This window comes from Lygodium microphyllum, chromosome 12 (assembly GCF_053477565.2).
Source record: "Lygodium microphyllum isolate KBCC chromosome 12, Lygodium_microphyllum_v1.1.10, whole genome shotgun sequence".
Taxonomy (NCBI): Eukaryota; Viridiplantae; Streptophyta; class Polypodiopsida; order Schizaeales; family Lygodiaceae; genus Lygodium; species Lygodium microphyllum.
Window position 1 is genome coordinate 127,644,137 of NC_141146.1, and position 16,143 is coordinate 127,660,279.

Genomic DNA, 16,143 nt, shown 5'->3' on the forward strand with positions numbered 1-16,143 from the left:
TTTTTGATGGAGCGGACTGCAGATCCGTAGGTCGTGGAAGCCATTGTACCTGAAAATAAGTGGGAGAAGACTGCCGCTAGCATTGTGACAATCTCCAGGAGATCGTAGCGCCAATCGATCCACCATGTGCTCGAAAGGACTTAGCGCTCATCGGATGCGTCTTATTGCCTTGAGCATAGTACTTTGATAGCCGATGTAGAACGATCTCTGTGGCCCAGAAAAGAGTGCATGGTGGAAGACGCATATACTCCGGGGGGGTGGGGAGCAAAGGTTGAAGTCGACAAGCATCGGTGGTGTGTCCGGTGATGCCATAGTAGGAGCACCTAGTAGTCTGGACATCTGTTGGTAAAGAAGCCATGGATACCAGTGTGCCTTGCTGAAGAAGGAAGAGCTCAGTCACCATGAGCCATGAACCGCAATGTCCGTCTCAAGGGGTGTGAGGGCAGTGTGAAGCATGAACCGCAATGTCCGCCTCAAGCGGTGGGAGGGTAGTGGAAGGGCTAGAAGTGAGCTTTCAGTGGGAGGAGGATGTGACCAGTAGTAAGAGGTTGCAACCAATAGAAAAACGTAGGTGAGGAGAGAGAAAGACTAAAAACGCAGGCAGGACAACCTGCAGAGAGAGAAAGGCTAAAAACGTAGGCAGCAGGTAAGAAAGACTAAAAATGCAGGAAGGATAGCTTGTAGGAGAGAGAAATACTAAAAACGTACGCAGGACAGCTTGCAGGAGAGAGAAAGACTAAAAACTTAGGCAGTAGGACTGTGATGATGTGGCAGACTGTACAACAGCAGGCTTGCATAGGAATAGCAGTCACTTGACTGAAATCAGCTCTAAACTGCGTGAAGAGGGTTGGAAATCAGGCGCCAATTGATGGAAACAGCAATGGACAGCTTTGACTGAGATGTCCTTCGCAAACGGGGTGTGGGCAGCAAGCTGAAACACTTGAAATCTGCAAAAACGAGATGTTGATGCAGTGGAAGAAGAAGAGAAGTGGATGTCAAACCCACCACCCGTCTTTGCCTTCAGTGGAGTGGAGGATCTTCGCTGCTAGGTGAGTAGATTCAGCTCTGATACCATGTCAAAAGATGACGTACCAGCGAGACAATAGGATTGGCGGGGAGGAACATGGAGTAAACTCGGCAAACATGGAGAAGAGAGAAGAAAAACTGATGAATGGAATGATGAAGTTCTGAATCATGGAGTGAATGTGATAGAAGGGAACAAGGGTGCCGTAGCACAAGGAAGATGATGAAGATAGTCACGAACCATGGACCGCAATGTCCTCTTGAAGGGGTGTAAGGGTAGTGGAGAGACTGGAGAGAAGAGATGACGGATTGAATGAATCAGCTGTAAGGAATGAATGAGAGAGTGGCCTATAAATAGGCACAGTCAGTCTAGGATGGCGCCCCTTTTTGGGGCTGCAAAACCTAAACGCAAACCCTAAATGCAAAACGTAGAAACACAAAAACACAAAGTGCAGGTGAAGGGCAAAGGGTCTCTCAATATTCTTAGTATGTCAAAGACCTCTTGTACATGCATCAAATGCTCCTCCTTGGATTTGCTATAAATGAGGATATCGTCAAAGAATACCAAGACTGTTTTGAACAAGAAAGGTTGCAATATTTTGTTCATGAGAGCTTGAAAAGTAGCGGGCACATTTGAAAGCCCAAATGGCATGACCAAGAAGTGGTATAATCCTCTTTTAGTCCTAAAGGCTGTTTTATACTTATCTCCTTCCTTTATTCTAATTTGGTGATAACCCGAATGAAGATCAATCTTGGTAAAGACCTTTGCATCTTTGAGCTTATCCAAAAGGTCATCAATGCGTGGAATCGAGTATCTATTTTTCACTGTGGACTTGTTTAACTCCCTATAATCAATGCACATGCGAAAAGATCCATCATTCTTCTTAACCAAGAGCACGGGAGAGGCAAACAGAGATTGACTTGGCTGAATTAAACCCATTTGCAACAACTCTTTGTCTTGTCGCTCCACCTCTTTCCTTTCAAACTTTGACAAGCGATAGGGAGGTTTGTTAATGGGTTTTGTATTAGGTAGCAAGTCGATAGGGTGATTAACCTCTCTTTGGAGGCAAAGATGATGGTGGCAGAAATATATATTTGTATTCCTTCTATAGCTCTTCTAACCTTGGATCCTTTTTCTTTGAAGAAGAAGATAGCCAATTTGATGGTTGCTCTTCATCTACTTTCGCAAGCAAAAGAGTGAAGATACATGATCTTGCATTGATTTCTTTTCGTAACTTCTTGATGGATATGAGTTCCAATTGTTTTTGACCAATGCCCTTCAATTCTATTTGCTGTCCATTCCATTTGAACTCCATTTGCATGTTTTCCAAGTCTAATGAAAAATTTTCAATGGACTTTAACCAATCACAGCCAATGACAATATCTATAGGTCCCATTTCTAAAGTAATCAAGTTCACTTGTATGGTACATGAAGGAGATAAGGTGATAGGAGTGCGTAGACACACTTCATTGCTTGACTCATAAGCTCCTTTGGTAACTTGGATCTTCAATGGCACTTGCATTTCTTGTGGTAGCAATTTTAGCCCCATGCAAATATTTGGTATTTATGAAGCTATGGGTGCTGCCCGTGTTTATCAAAAGATAAACCACTTTTCCATTGATCAACCCCTTGAGTCTAAGGGTATTTTCTCCCTTACAACTAGTCCATGCATCATGAGAAATTGCATATAGAGAACCACCTGGATCAAAGCGAAAACTGTCCACAATATCATAGAATGTTAGAGATCATAGCCAGGGCTGCACAATCGGACTGTGCAGTCGGACTGCCACGTGGCAGTCCGACTGCCTGCAGCCCAGTCGGCTGCATTTAATGCAGCCGACCTGTCCTATTTTTTGGGCAGACTTCGGCTATTTATACCTGACGTCTCCAGCAGTCTCAGAGATCTCTTGCACACTTCTTTGATGCAGATTACAGACCGGTGACGCGCAGATTTTGTCTCTGTTCACAGATTTCAGACAGCAGATAGTGCAGACTGCAGCAGACTTCGAGGTGGACCGCAGGTTGCATCATCGAGGTGGAGACACGCAGTCCAGCGCACTGCGCCCGTGTATATCTTTGTATTCAGCATTCTTTATACAGCAGATCTTCATCGTCCACTGTCTCTTTCTCTTCTTTCTCTGTCTGCGTTCTCTCTCTCTCAGTCCTACGCTTCCGCACCACTGCACTCTGACATGGTATCAGAGCAGTTTTTAAGGGCTGACTGAGCGCAGAATCGACCTGAAGAGGAGTTTCCATCGCGACACAAATTTGCGTTTTTTGCGTTTAAGGGCAGACAGGAGGGCTACGCCTTGGAACAAGGCTGAAACAAGTGTGGGCGCACAGGAAAGGAGTACAGGTGGTGGATTTGCTGCTGTTTACTGCTGTTTGACGCGGAGGAAGTTTGAGTTTTCAGCCTACAAGTGCAGGTTTTGCTTTTTCATCGCCTCTGGCGGGTGAAGAAGCTTCAGGACGTGGAAGAGCCTTAGCAGGCTGAGTTTTCCCAGTCAGAGGGGGCTACTTTTGCGTTTGTGAAGGCATTGCAGGTAAAGATGTCTACTGAGATGGACTTGGAGTTCTAGGCGATTATGGACCAGAAGGTGCCTGTCTTACCAGCTCTTCCTACAGATCAGAAGCTCGACGGCGACAACTACCGCATTTGGCGCGTCATGATGTTGGCCATCCTTGAGTCCTATGATTTGGCGGAGTTGGTACAGGAGGAGATTGACCGGCTCTCGGTAAGAGATGAGTCCAAACTCTCTTCCGATGCTCGTGCGGAGTTGGCCAAGGCCCAGTCTCATTGAGACAAACTGAATGCCAGGATTCGATCCTTTCTCTTTCTATCATGCACTACAGCCGTGATTGCTCACATCGAGCACTTGACGGTGGCTCGGGAGATATGGCTGGAGCTTGATCAAATGTACAATCGGATGACCCTAATGAAGAGGGTTTCTTTGGAGGTACAGATGCGGACCTTGTCCGTAAATAAGTCTTCTTCGCTACGGGAACACATTAACAAGCTAAGGCAGCTATAGATGCAGGTTCAGAATGTGGGGAAGCCGATTTCCTTCGAAGACATGGCGATCACACTATTGTCCCAGTTGCCGCCACGATTCGGTACATTTTACTCTGCCCTTATTGCTTCGGGGCGAGAGTCTACTCTTCGCTGGGAAGAGTTGGTTCCTATGGTTTTGGACCAAGAGGAACAGTTAAAGGGCTTCCAAGTCGGAGGCGCTGACAGGTCAAGCCTCTCAGAAGAAGGGGAAGGACCAAAAGAAGAAGAAGGGGGATAACAAGTCCAAGAAGGACAAGGACAAAGACACCACATGCCATATTTGTGGAAAGACTGGCCATTGGAAGAAGGATTGCCCTGACAAAGACACGAAGGACACCAAGAAGAAGGACACTAAGGATTCTGGAGCGGTGGCTGCACCCTCATCAGCTGCATTTCTTCATCTAGCTGTCATTGAGGACGCTTCACCGAATGCTTCTGATGCTGCGATGACGGCTCCCTAGGCTCGAGAGTGGATTGTTGATAGTGGTGCCTCCCGGCACATGACTCCTTCATCAGATGGTGTTGCCCAGCTACGACCCTCGCGTGGGCAGATTCTCATTGGAGACAGCTCTTCAGTTTCTATTGCAGGTCGGGGTAAGATGCAGCTTATTCCGGATGGACGAGGTGGTACCCATACCTCAGAGGTTCTGCATGTTCCTGGATTAGGGTACCATCTTCTTTCAGTTCATAAGATTTGTTCCCTTGGTCTTTTGGTGGAGTTTGACAGTTCTACGGTGCGAGTTCTTGATCGTGGATCGCGGAAGGTTCTCTCATCCGGATATGAGGAGAACGGCATTTATAAACTGAAGTCTTCCACCGCCCTCTCTACTCTTTTTCTTACCTCACAGTCACAGTCAGAATTATGGCATGCTCGGTTTGGTCACCTGAACTATGACTATCTTCGGAGGGCGTCACGTGGACAGCTTGTTCGAGGGTTGCCGGATATAGTGGTGAGCCAGCAGCCATGTGTCTCCTGCATTCGGGGGAAGCAGCATAGGGATGCCATTCCCCACATAGCTTCGCAGCGGTCTACTTCCCCGATGGAGCTAGTATCTACGGATCTATGTGGCCCTATGAGGAATGAGTCCCTGCGTGGGAGCTCGTACTTCATGCTGATCGTGGATGACTATAGCAGGATGACATGGGCCTACTTTTTGGCATTAAAGTCAGAAGCTTTCTCGCACTTCAAGGATTGGCTTCTCTTTGAGGAGAACCGATCAGGCCGGAAGTTGAAGACCTTGCGATCCGACAAGGGAGGTGAATTTGTGTCTAATGAGTTTGCTCGGTTTTGTGCAGATAGAGGAATTCACCAGGAGTTTGCCAATACCAATACTCCTCAAGAAAATGGTATTCTTGAACGGAAGAACCGCAGTGTGATCGAGATGGCACGCACCATGATGGAGCACCGACAGACCCCTCAGGTTCTGTGGGCTGAGGCTGTGGCTACTGCAGCCCACATCCTTAATCGATCTCCTACTTCGGCCGTGGAAGGGATGACCCCATTTGAGGCTTATTTTGGGACGAAGCCAGATGTTTCTTACTTTCGGGTCTTTGGGGTGTGATGCCTATGTTCACATTCCCAAGGCTCACCGTGATAAATTTGAAGCGGCTTCCCGAAAACAGGTATTTGTTGGCTACAGCTCCCAGTCCCAAGGCTACCGATTGTATGATCCCATCAAGCGGGATGTGTACACTAGCCGTGATGTGCGGTTTGTGGAGGTTCCGGCTACTTCAACGGGTGAGGAGCATCCCGTTCTTGGAGATCCAGGGGAGAGTTGGGCTCCTTCTACAGTTCCAATGGAGCCCGTGCCTTTTGACTATGATTCTGTTTCTGACACAGAGTCTACTGTTCCACCGGACACCTCTGAGGAGTTACCACCGGTGGATATACCAGAGTCTTCTGCTGATGGAGAACGACGAGGGGAGGTTCGGCCTCCTCCTCGCTGGGCCCGTGACACACTCCGTGATTCAGGGATCGAGGGGGTTCCTAAGGAGTGGGGACCGCAGGATGGTCCGCGGCGGTCACGGAGGCACCAGGCACATTCTACGGAGCTTGTTTGCTCCAACTATTGTTTGATGACCCGTGTTATGTAGGATCGAGAGCCCACCTCCGTGAAGGAGGCTTTATAGTCCGCACCATGGAAGAAAGCTATGGAAGCTGAGTTGGAGGCTATTGAGAGAAATGGCACTTGGTCACTCGTGCCTTGCCTCCCGAAGAAGAAGGTAATTGGAGTCAAGTGGGTCTTCAAGACCAAATACCTCAGCGATGGTACTTTGGATAAGTACAAGGCTCGCCTTGTTGCTAAAGGTTTTGTAGCGCCCAGGTATTGACTGTCATGATACTTTTGCCCCCACAACTCGTATGGCGACCATTAGAGCTGTTCTTGCTTTGGCTGGCCATAGGAGATGGCCTGTTTATCAGTTGGATGTGAAGTCGGCCTTCCTGAATGGTGATTTGAAGGAGGAGATCTGTGTTGAGCAGCCTCTTGGTTTTGGTTCTTCAGATGGGAAAGTCTACAGGTTGAAGAAGGCTTTGTATGGCCTCAAACAGGCTCCGCGTGCATGGAACGAGAAGATTGATTCGTTTCTCCAGTCTCAGTTGGGATATCGGCGGTCCAAGGCCGCAGCTGTATGTTTACACTTCCGAGGCTGGTTGTGTGCTGTTTGTATTATATGTTGATGATTTGATTGTCACAGGTGATGATGCACAGCAGGTCCAGGAGACGAAGTCAGCTTTACATCGGACGTTCGAGATGACAGATTTGGGTCTACTCCATTTCTTTTTGGGCCATGAGATTTATCAGTCTCAGAGGGGGATCTTTATCTCTCAATAGAGATATGTACAGGAGCTCTTGGTGTCTTTTGAGATGGAGGATTGTTGGGCCCTCTCTACTCCTATGGATCCGAACTGGAAGGCCACTTCCCATTCAGCTTCTCCTTTGGCGGATGCGTCCCGCTATCGACAGTTGATTGGGTCGATTTGGCTTCTCAACACGAGGGTTGATCTATGTTTTGCTGTTGGGCTCTTGGCAGGGTTCATGAGTGAACCTAAGACGATGCATTGGCAGGCTGCTCAGAGGATACTTCGGTATCTGAGGGGGACGTCTGATTTGGGGATTCATTACCCCGCAGGGACAGATGGGTCAGATCTTGTACTTGCAGGTTGGTGCGACTCGGATTGGGCCGGTGACGTAGACCACAGGCGGTCTACTACAGGTTACTGTTTTACTTTGGGTGCAGGTGTTATTTCATGGAGTAGCAAGAAGCAGCCCACGGTAGCCCTTTCGTCTACTGAGGCAGAGTATCGGGCCGCGTCTTCCACCACATGCGAGGTTGTGTGGCTTCGGAGATTATTGGAGGAGCTTGGGTGCCCCCAGACTCGTCCTACATTGCTGCGATGTGACAATGAGAGTTGCATTGCCTTGGCAAGGAACCCTGTTTTTCATGCTCGGACGAAGCACATTGAGATCCAGTACCACTTCATCCGAGAAAAGCTTCTGGATGAGACCATCACTGTGAAGTATTGCAAGACGGAGGACAATCTTGCGGATTTGTTTACGAAGGCACTTCCCCAGGCTATACTTCGGAGACATTCCAGATCCCTCAGGCTTCTGCCCTGCCCAGGCTCTGAGAGGGGGTGTTAGAGATCATAGCCAGGGCTGCACAGTCGGACTGTGCAGTCGGACTGCCACGTGGCAGTCGGTGGCAGTCCGACTGCCTGCAGCCCAGTCGGCTGCCGACCTGTCCTATTTTTTGGGCAGACTTCGGCTATTTATACCTGACGTCTCCAGCAGTCTCAGAGATCTCTCGCACACTTCTCTGACGCAGATTACAGACCGGTGACACGCAGATTCTGTCTCTGTTCACAGATTTCAGACAGCAGACAGTGCAGACTGCAGCAGACTTCGAGGTGGACAGCAGGTTGCATCGTCGAGGTGGAGACACGCAGTCCAGCGCACTGCGCCCGTGTATATCTTTGTATTCAGCATTCTTTATACAGCAGATCTTCATCGTCCACTGTCTCTTTCTCTCCTTTCTCTCTCTGCGTTCTCTCTCTCTCAGTCGTACGCTTCCGCACCGCTGTACTCTGACATAGAACTCATTATTAATTCCATCTTCCTCATCATGCATGTCTTTAACCATAGGGTTTGCATCCACATGAAACACATTTCCCTCTTCACCTTTATCTTCATCAGGCTCATCGATGATGACAAAATTGAGCTTGCTAGTCTTGGATTTACATTTCAACCTATGGACTTGTGTCCACTTTTCTCCACACTTGAAGCATAAACCTTTGGATCACATGTCCCTAATTTGATCATTAGAAAGGACTTTGCTGTAAGTGCTGTTTTGAGATCCCTTTTGTGCATTTTTAGCCCTTGTAAAGTTTTGTTTAGCTTTAGCCATTGGTCTAGAACCACCACCAAAACTTGGTTTTGACCCATAAACCATTGGATAAGTAGGCACTTTGCTGTAATTACTGTTGTAGGCATTAATTTCCTTGCTATCTTGTCTATATACATCCCTTGGCTGACTGAAATGAGCTCCAAACTTAGAAGATTGATTTGGTGAGGAATACCCTGCACTTTTAGGTTGAATACCCATTGAATCTCTTCTATATTTTTTCCCATACCTTTCAGCATATTGAATAGCATCATGAATGCTCTTGGGCTGCATTGGACCTACTTCTGAAGAAAGTGTGTGGAAAGAAAACTGACAATATCTTGCTTAATATTGCACCAATCCCAATGATTTCTTGACCCAAAGGAAGCTCATATAGTGGGGATATTCTAGATTTGTTAAGATCTCAGCTTGCAAGAGGGGTAATAGGTATAATGACCTCAAACAATGCACTCCTGTCAGCCTGTCTAGGTACAGTCCCACTATACCAGCTGTCAGAAAAACTGTTATAACTTTTGCTCCTGATGTTTGATTGCTGAACTTTTTAGTTCAAATCGAAGCTTGACATCCCCTCTTCGAATCAAGATATCAAGCTCTCAGATCAGATCATGACAGAAAATTTTATAGCTGAAATTGTGTACCTGTCCTGTGAATTCCTGTCCCTTGTAAATACCCTGTGAATGCTCTGTTTCACCTTAAATTGTCCCTTGGAGTACTTGTGGACACCCAAAACACTTAGTAGACCTGTGATAGACTGTAGGGTACGTGTAGGTATCCAAGAAACACTTGTAATTGATTGGTAACTACTGGAAATGATTAGTAATTACCCTGTCACTTGTAGTAATCAAGAGGGCTAAATGACCATGTTCTCTTTGTTGTTGAACGTGTGTAACATCTGTGAATTGCTGATCTTACTGAAATACCATTGTCAATTGTTGATCTTGACTTGAGGGGTGTGTAAATTTTCCTCTCAAGCCGGTTTATGCTCCCCTTCAGGGTCCTCATTAGTAGGGGAGGGTCACCTCACTTTTGTCCTACCAACTCGCCCAGCATCCACTTTTTCCTCGTGGATATAGACATGGCAAGGTACATGCTAAGGCTAAGAAAACAATGATGATATGCAATAGGCTGAAAATAGTTTTTTCATCCCTTTAATGATATGCAAGTGGAAGAAGAAAATTGATCAAAATGGAAAAGGATAGGGATAGGTATTGACCTCTCACAACATACAATGAATTTCAGTTACCATTTGATTTTTACTTTCAGCCATATTGCAATTAATCACATTCAAGCAACTAAAGTCAAGGTGAGGCATAAAATTTCAGCAAATGAAAAAGGTTAGCATCAATTGGCTATTGATTTTAAGTGGGCAGGATAAATAAAATTTATCATAGCCACATTTAGCCCTAAGTTGGGTCTATATGCACTTAGTTGTTAATTTCAAAATAGAATTACTCTTAATTCTCCCTTTTTCAGCAACTGGATGGCTTAAGCAATTGGAATTAAAGGGAATTAAGAGCAAAATGTAGTAGTATCTCTTTCATTGTTGAAGGTAGACGATTATCGAAGCTCCAACAACCATATGAGACTTGAAAAGCTTGATCTCTAGCTTGAAATGGCCAAGAATACCTTCAATTTGTAATTCCCAGGATGAATATTCAGCGCATAAACTCCAATTTTTCTCCAAGAAAGCTCCTTTGACCATAATCTTAATGGAGATGATCCTTATGAGCTCCAAATGTTACTGAAAATTAAAGGGGAATCAATGATGAACCTTCCAAGAAAGTAGAAGACTTCAAATCTTGAAAAGAGCTCTCCCGTTTGAAGTATTTGAACTTGCATAAGCTGTCCATATACTTGCAACATTAAAATTAAGCTCCATTCTTGCAATGTTGAAGCAAGACCTTCAAATTTTGGCAAAATCCAATGCCTAAAAGCCTTAGGAGGCATCAAGAGCCAAAAGCCCCATGATTCCAATCTTCTTTGTTTGCCCCAAATCAAGAGAAGAAGATGCTCCGATCTCGCTTGAAATCCTCAATGTAGACCCAATGTGTGTTGTAGATGGTTCCCCTTGACTGTTAGAAGCTAAAAGGCATCAATAAGAAGCCAAATCTTCAAGAAATTAAAGGAATCTTCATGCTGTCCATTTTCAGTCATGGCTAGGGTTTTGAAGCTCCAAGAATTTCAAGAGAGAGTGATGAAGCTTGCTTCTATCATGTTGTAGACTTGGAAGAGAGTTTGTAAGTGAACTTGAGTAGGCTAGAAGCTAAGATTGGCCTCTATTTTGCTCACGTTGTTGAGGGATGTTGTCCTCCAGAAAACTGGTGCAAATAGTCCAAGAACATACTCGTTTACCTCATGATCAAAATAAGGCTTAAGCAAGGCATATAGGTACTCTATAGCAAGCTTACAAAATGAAGGATTGATCTATGGTAGCCATTTGGACCATCAGGGCACTGGAAAAGAGATAAAAGCAAGATCTTGGCTATGGAGTTGTAGAGAAGCTTGTAGGAAGAACTAAGAAGAGAGAAAAACTCTTTTTTACAAAAGTAACCCTTGTTTTAGTCCATTCTTAATCCTTGTTAACCATAGTTAACTCAAGGATCTCTAAAATGTCATGAAAAGAGCCACAATCTACTATTTTCACCATAGATCCTCCAGTTTCTTCATGTCCAACTCCAAGAACCTTCATATTAGTGATGACTTGATGTAGATAACCATGGCCAGTCACGATTTTAACTGTGTCAACCACTGTAACTAAATCTTGTACTCTAGTTACCTGTCACCTGTTCCTGTGACTAAATTTTCCAAAGAAAATGACTCCTTTCATGGATCAAAATCCATGCTCTGATACCGGTGTAAAATAGCTAATTCTCACAGCTAGCAAAATAATTGAAAATACAAAAAATACACCATATGTTCCAAGAAACCATAGCCAAGGTGGCTAGGCATGAAATTATATTACCATGGAAGGTTGAGAATCAAAGATGAATGCTGCAACATGAATACTCACCTCATGCCAAGGTGGGACATTGTATGCATCTCATGATCATGGTGGCTAAGAGTATGCACCCTCTTAGATGGTGGGAGGAAGGAAACCTCAAAACATGTATTCTTCAAAATGGCAACACATGTTACATCTCCACCTTTTATACTTAACCCTAGCCTACCCTAGACTAAGGCATTTATCATTTATTACACCAATTGGCCAAATGTTGCTCCAATTTAGAGTGGATGGCTTGGCATTTGAAATCCTTGTCAATTCCATGAATTTCAGGTGTTGATTTTAGTGTACGATGCCTTCTCCTGTTGGCTTGGGTCCTAAGGTGGCTGTTAAACCCTAGTTTTTGCAGAAATTTAGGTTTACAATAGAGATTTCTCTGTTTTTCACCAAATTTGACTGAGATTTGCTCAAGATGACTGAGATCTCGTGAGAAGGGGTTGAAAAAGGTGAGAGAAAGTCTAGATGAGAGAAAGATCTGATTTTCTTTGTGAGGAAATCCTAAAATTTGCCCCTTGCCTGCTCAGACCTACATTTAATGCAGTCACCTATTGTGAGGCACCTCTAAAATGCTGCCACTTATGGCCAAATGAATGACCTAGGCCAACAACTAGCACCAGATACCACCAAGTACGTGTGCAACATAACGTATAGCAACTTTTGCCTTTGACATCTATAATTTCCTCCAGTTTCCGAGCTTGTAAATTTACTCTAATCCCAATTACACCTCACATGTGCAACATTTACTCAACTGATCATGAATTGATCCCAAACTAATGCAAAAGTATAGTCTTAGAGCCACGGTAACAACCATGCTTGTCTGTATATATCTCATAGTGACTAGTACGCTGAGTAGTGACCCCATAGTGTTAGCACAATACCTTGGATGCATGTTGAATACATTGGAGATCCATAACATACAAGAGCTGTTCACAACTGGAGGAATGGAAGTGCTACCTCCTCCTTGAGCATTAGGCAATACCTTGACCTTTGCTCTGCTGAATCCGATTGAGTCGGAATTGAAGTCGGCTCTAATTGAAAGGCAATATTCCGGACCCCTGCTCTGCTAAACGTGACTGAGCTCGAGAACTGAAGTCGGCTCTAATAGAAAGGGATCTAGGTAAAGCTGCAACAATTGAGGATGGTTTGCCAAGTTATTCTCTTCCATTCATTTCACATCCATTGGTGAATAATTTTGAAACTTCACCAAATATCTTTTGGAAACTTAATCTCTAATCTTTCTTTCCTTATGTGCCAAGTTCTGCTTAGGTATCAAAATCTCATCCAACTCAATCTTAGGCTGAATTTTCGCAAACATATCCTTTGGCACATCACCATGAAAAGGCATCAACAAACTGACATGAAAGGCTTTGTGTATCCATCGATGTGGAGGTAATTTCAGCCAATATGCCGCATCACTGATCTTTTCTAACAGTTGGAAGGGTCCATAGTATCTCATACTCAACTTTGGATAGAATCTCTCTTCCTTTCGTCTTTTTCAACCTTGCCTTTTCAAAACGCATCAATATATTATCACCCTCCGCAAACTGCAAAGCACATCTATGGCGATTAGCTGTCTTCTTTTTCTTTTTTTGTGATCTCTGAAGTGCATATTGTATCTTTGCATAGGTTGCATCCAAGTTCTCCACATAACGATCAGCCTCAAAGATCTTATCCTTAGTTTGCAGGATAGATGGTACCTTCTTGCCACCCTCAACCACCTCAAATGGAGCTTTGCATAGTGGAACTATGCATTGTACTATTGTATGCAAACTCAACTAATGACAAATACTACTTCCATCGTGTCTTGTGGTTTGAAATATAGCACCTCAAAAGATCCAACACTGTGGAATTTGTTTCTTCAGATTGATTATCTGTCGGTGGATGGAAAGATGATGAGAATTTCACCGTGGTATCCATATTCTCAAACAACCCCTTCTAGTTTTGCACATTTCTAGCCATACTCTAATACATTGGTCCTTGCACGCCATGCATTGGTTGCTACATACCTAGGGATTTGCGCCATACATTTTCGTATGCAATTCTTGTTCAACCATAGTATGAAAAATCATGCTACCACCAAAGTATCTTGGTTGCTCCATCATAGCATGCATGCGTGACTGTTCAAAATCCATTGGATTGATACTTCCATGATGGCCTTGCATTTGCATTTCTTGCCCTGTAGGTACCAAGTGCTGTGCTTCATTGGCCTCTTTGGGCACTTCAAGTGAAGGCTTTGGCATTACCTTTGGTGCGCCTTGCTATCTCGAAGGTGTAGAATATGACTTTTTTTTCTTGCCCTTGTTCTTCTTTGGAGCATTCAAAAATCGTGTAAAAGTGAGATAAGCATTTTCTTCTTCCCCATGTGAGTGTCCACACTGAGAGGCATCATCACTACTTGATTCCATCTCACTATATGAAGACATATTGCTGTAGTTTCTTAGCTGAGAGTAAAAATCAGCACTAGCATAAAGCTTTGGCTTGCAATCAGGTGCCTCGGACCCCACCAAATCAAGGGATTGAGTGGTATCTCGGCAATGGAATCATGAAATCAGCCTTCCTTCTAGGAGAGGGTGGTAAAACCTGATAGCAATTAATAAATGAGCATAAACTGAAATGCACACATTACCTTATCAAACTTGGACAATAGACATTGGGTTGCGCTAATGCTAGTCCTTAGTGTCACCACTGACACTAATTGGCCAAACAGTTGTCTTAGGGTCAAAATTGACACCAACTGACCACCAAAACCTAGTTGGCATTACTTATCACAACTTTTGCCTTTAACATCCATTGCATCCTCGGGGACTTGGTGTGCTACCATGAAATAACTATCATGTGCATCACATGTGCTAAATAACCTTGCACATTTGATCAGTAACTTAATCAAAAAGTTATTGGCAAGATTAAAGCATCTCAAAATTTCACGTCCCGGTGATAGTAGGGATTTGTGCCTTGGTCCCAAAGCTCATAACATAAGGTTTATCCATCGAGGCCCATTCTCTGATGGTTTCTGCTTGCAAAGGTGCGTTTGGAGTGTGCTTTTGTACTATACATCTACGTTTCCTTCTATATGTGACCTTGATTTTTGGTTTTCCCTTGTGAAAGGATGTCATACACATGACGATTGCTTAATAGGAACAATGCTACTGGAGGTCTAGGATGGGGGAAATGTACCATTCAGTAATATTCTTGCACTACTCTATTATGTAGACTCTAGTTCTTTCAGATGACAACATTCTTTCATGTTGGCCAGCCAGTCCTTGGTTGGAGGGTATATATGTACAAGAATACACAGCTCAATCTATATGTTTTTTGCTACAGAGTACTGAGATTCAATGACAGTGAGTTTGAAGAGACTATTAAAACCATTCTCTGTATCCATGCCAATTGAACAGCTGTTTGCATGGTTGTCTATCAAGTAGTTTGGGAGGAAGAATACAATGACAATAGGGACAGCCAACATTACTTGTTTTTTGGGTATACTGTACCCTGCTTGGCAGAGGTACAGATTTTAGAACTACAAATGAATGCATTTTGGGATATTTGATATATTAAAAAGGAATCAGGCATACATTCAAGGCTGGCTGACCCACCTCTCTCTCTCTCTCTCTCTCTCTCTCTCTCTCTCTCTCTACTTTTGTTGGCTTTTTCAGGGTAGACGAGACCTGTGTGCATCTTTTGGCATACTATGTTTCACCCGCATGGGGTGGGAGATCTGTTCCTGTAGGAACCCTTCGATTGCAGGCACTTCCAAATTCAACTGTTGTCAAGTTGGGCAGGATTGCAGTCATGAAACCGCACCGGCAACAAGGTATAGCAAGGCGAATGGTTACTGTAGCTGAAAATATTGCAAGAAGCATGGGCATGACAGGTTGTTTCATGCATGCCCAAGCAGACAAGATACCTGTGTATGAGAAATTTGGTTATCAAGTAGGTGAAGGTGCGGAGGGCAATGAAATAGTGACTATGAATGATGTTGAAGGGGTAGGAACTGACAGAAGAGGACAGTTCTTGGAGGATGGTGTTTGGCATGTAAAGATGCATAAAAATATATTGCAGGCAAGTTAATTTAATTAAAATTCTGAAGTATGTGTTTCTTATCTGTGGTGCAGCCTCCTGGTTCTAGTTGGGAGAATTCTTGAGTTAATTATGAAGTTCCTAATTTCTGGTAATGGTTTTCCTGGCTGCTTGCCCAAAATCGGAGGTTGTGAAAACTCCCTGGCAGTAATCTAAATGGAAGTTATTCACTGTGTTGGTCCTTGTAATGCCAAGCCTCAGTATTGGTACAGATCTTGATCACAGTCAGTAGTCTTTGACGTTGGTCACAATCTGGTGTCTTCCAGGTGCTGCTACAGCATAACGTGCATGACACAGGTTCTTTATGATTGAGAATCCTTGAATTTACCATTGAGTGCATGAGAAGTGGATGTTGCATTGAGAAGTTAAGCATGTGGAGTAGACCAGATCTGAGGGTGGGCATAGGAGGAGGATGCATACATTTGAATAACCCATATGAATGGTGTGTGTGATATGTTTTGTAGGCGGAAAAAAAGCTATTATGGTAGGCTGTAGCTGAAAAGGAAGTTGCAGTATACATGAACAACGATCAAATGGCTTTATTTTATGCTCCTTATTTGAAAGGCGATCTAGAAAATAGGACAC

At 44.2% G+C, this 16,143-nt stretch overlaps 1 protein-coding gene across 2 annotated transcripts in view; it reads left to right on the forward strand.

Moving 5' to 3' along the window:
• LOC148028245 (uncharacterized) overlaps positions 1-15,818 on the forward strand; it is a 39,174-nt gene extending 23,356 nt beyond the window's left edge. The window contains exons 2-3 of one of the 2 annotated variants that reach the window (XM_087690034.1): positions 15,135-15,292; positions 15,594-15,818. In XM_087690034.1, the coding sequence (XP_087546160.1) occupies positions 15,135-15,292; positions 15,594-15,607 (172 nt within the window). In that variant the 3' untranslated portion in view covers positions 15,608-15,818. The other variant, XM_087690033.1, reaches the window with a different exon arrangement.
• The last annotated feature ends 325 nt before the right edge of the window (positions 15,819-16,143 follow it).